The sequence below is a fragment of the Brassica oleracea genome, unplaced genomic scaffold (assembly GCF_000695525.1).
Source record: "Brassica oleracea var. oleracea cultivar TO1000 unplaced genomic scaffold, BOL UnpScaffold01335, whole genome shotgun sequence".
In the NCBI taxonomy this organism is placed as follows: domain Eukaryota; kingdom Viridiplantae; phylum Streptophyta; class Magnoliopsida; order Brassicales; family Brassicaceae; genus Brassica; species Brassica oleracea.
Genome location: NW_013617876.1, coordinates 12235 through 14332, shown reverse-complemented (window position 1 = coordinate 14332; position 2098 = coordinate 12235). Strand labels below are relative to the sequence as shown.

At 41.3% G+C, this 2098-nt stretch overlaps 1 protein-coding gene across 1 annotated transcript; it reads left to right on the top strand.

Annotated features, from left to right (window-relative positions):
• Positions 1–672: 672 nt before the first annotated feature.
• On the top strand, positions 673–1764 carry LOC106321235 (dehydration-responsive element-binding protein 1F-like). Its single transcript, XM_013759546.1, has one exon. The coding sequence runs from the start codon at positions 760–762 to the stop codon at positions 1366–1368; it is 609 nt and encodes a 202-aa protein (XP_013615000.1). The 5' UTR covers positions 673–759; the 3' UTR covers positions 1369–1764.
• The last annotated feature ends 334 nt before the right edge of the window (positions 1765–2098 follow it).

The window sequence follows — 2098 nt, the reverse complement described above, 5'->3', positions numbered from 1 at the left end:
TTCCGTCGGAATGTCCGTCAGAATATCGTTGTTTTCTTGTAGTGTATGTAGAAAGGTAAATACATGAAGGCAGAAAAATGGGCTGAAGATAGACATATTTATATATAATCTTTAGTTTATATACTTTATATACTGCATATCAATGAAACATACGACAAGCGAATTATTCATTTATACCCTTGCTTTAAAAAAAAGTATACTTATTCATTTTTATTTTACATAATCAACAAAAAATAATCAAGGACTAATGTCCTTTTTATAGGTCTAAATGGACTAATTTGGCGTATATATTCATCACATACTTCAGTACCACAAACCTAAGGTTTACAAAAGATTAATAGTAAGAGTAAAGAAAATTGGTCTCCTCAATGATTTATTAACCTTTACTAAACTAGGAAACCTTGTTAACGTCTTGCAAATTTTTTATTTTCATAAATAACGATAGAACTAAAAACGTGAACTAGGTAAATAAGAGGGTCCCGGACCATTATGGCGATGGGACTTCAAGCTCACACTAAACAGCTAATAATATAGTACAATCCCTTTAAAATGCTCACGTGGCAACAAGCCTTGATACAAAGTAACGGTGTGTTACGCGCGTTCATTTCGCACTCTATGTCCCACAACCGTAGCCTATATATCTCCTCTGCTTCACTTCTCTGTTTCATAACTCCCACCAAAACACAAAAACAGAACATAAGTCTTAACAAAAAAAAAACATTTTTCATTCCGACAATCATTACAAGAATTAGTGTTGTAATGGATCATTATGATGGGACTAATCTGGCGGAGATGAGGCCGAAGAGGCGTGCGGGACGCAAAGTGTTCAACGAGACACGCCACCCAGTTTTCAGAGGCATACGGCGGAGGAACGGCGACAAATGGGTCTGCGAAGTCCGAGAGCCGACGCACCAGCAACGCATTTGGCTCGGGACTTACCCCACGGCGGACATGGCCGCGCGTGCACACGACGTGGCGGCTCTAGCTCTGCGCGGGAGATCCGCGTGTTTGAATTTCGGCGACTCCGCCTGGCGTCTCCCGGTGCCGGAGTCGAACCACCCGGATGTCATAAGGAGAGTCGCGGCTGAAGCCGCGGAGATGTTCAGGCCGGCGGAGTACGGGAGTGAAATCACGGTTTTGCCCTCTTACGGTAGTGAGGTGTATATGGGCTCTGGTTCGGGATCGGATGAGAGGAACGTTTATGGATATGTGGAGGAGGAAGAGGAAGTGTCGACTACTATGATGAGACTTGCGACAGAGCCGTTAATGTCGCCGCCGCGATCGTATATGGAAGGCGTGACTCCTAATGGTTACATGGAAGAAGAGATGAGTTATGAAGATATGTCACTCTGGAGTTACCGTTACTAAGCGGGGATGCACATTAGTATGCCTATGTTTTTTAAAATATGTAATATGGTAAAATGCGTGCAATAGTATGTGTGAGTTGTAAGATTTTTCCCCCTTGAGGTTTTTTTTAGATCCTCTGGTTGAGTTAGGAAGCTCCCTGATGGAAATAATTTTGTATTGTATTTGTAAGAATATGTTATAAAATGTTTGGGGTTTTATGTATTTACAAAGCATAGTAGGCCCAATTGAACTAGGACCAAGTCGTACTTCAAGCTGATGGTTATAGAAATGCTTCAGTGCAATCTACTTGTTAAAATTAACTTGCTTGATCTTGATTCTTGACTATTACTTCGTGGATTTTGGAGTAAATATTAGAGATTGAGGTTGAGCATTGAATCAAAATATTTTTAATTACTTTATATCTTTCGACGAGTTTGGATTATACTATACTCTTTTTGTTTCACTAGGAATTCAGTTTTCTCTCCTTCTACTCTATTTCTTCTCATCGATTTTACACAGAGGAAACGAAGAGAGAGAACTCAAACCGGTGGTGTTCCGGTTTTGACTCTGGCGTCGCATATGTCATTTCGATGGTCGTCTGGCCTCTGCTTCCGGTGCTCTCCCTTTTTTTTTCGGTGATGAGCATTCGGCTTCCGAATCCGTATCACATCTTTCACTTGGGAGTGCTCGAGCTGTGTGACGTTTGGTTTTCGTGCTTGGTGGCCTGAGTCTGGTTGAGATCTTGATTTCA

What these genes read in the sequence shown, in the direction of transcription:
- LOC106321235 (XM_013759546.1), top strand. Translation starts at nt 760, where the DNA reads ATGGATCATTATGATGGGACTAATCTGGCGGAGATGAGGCCGAAGAGG.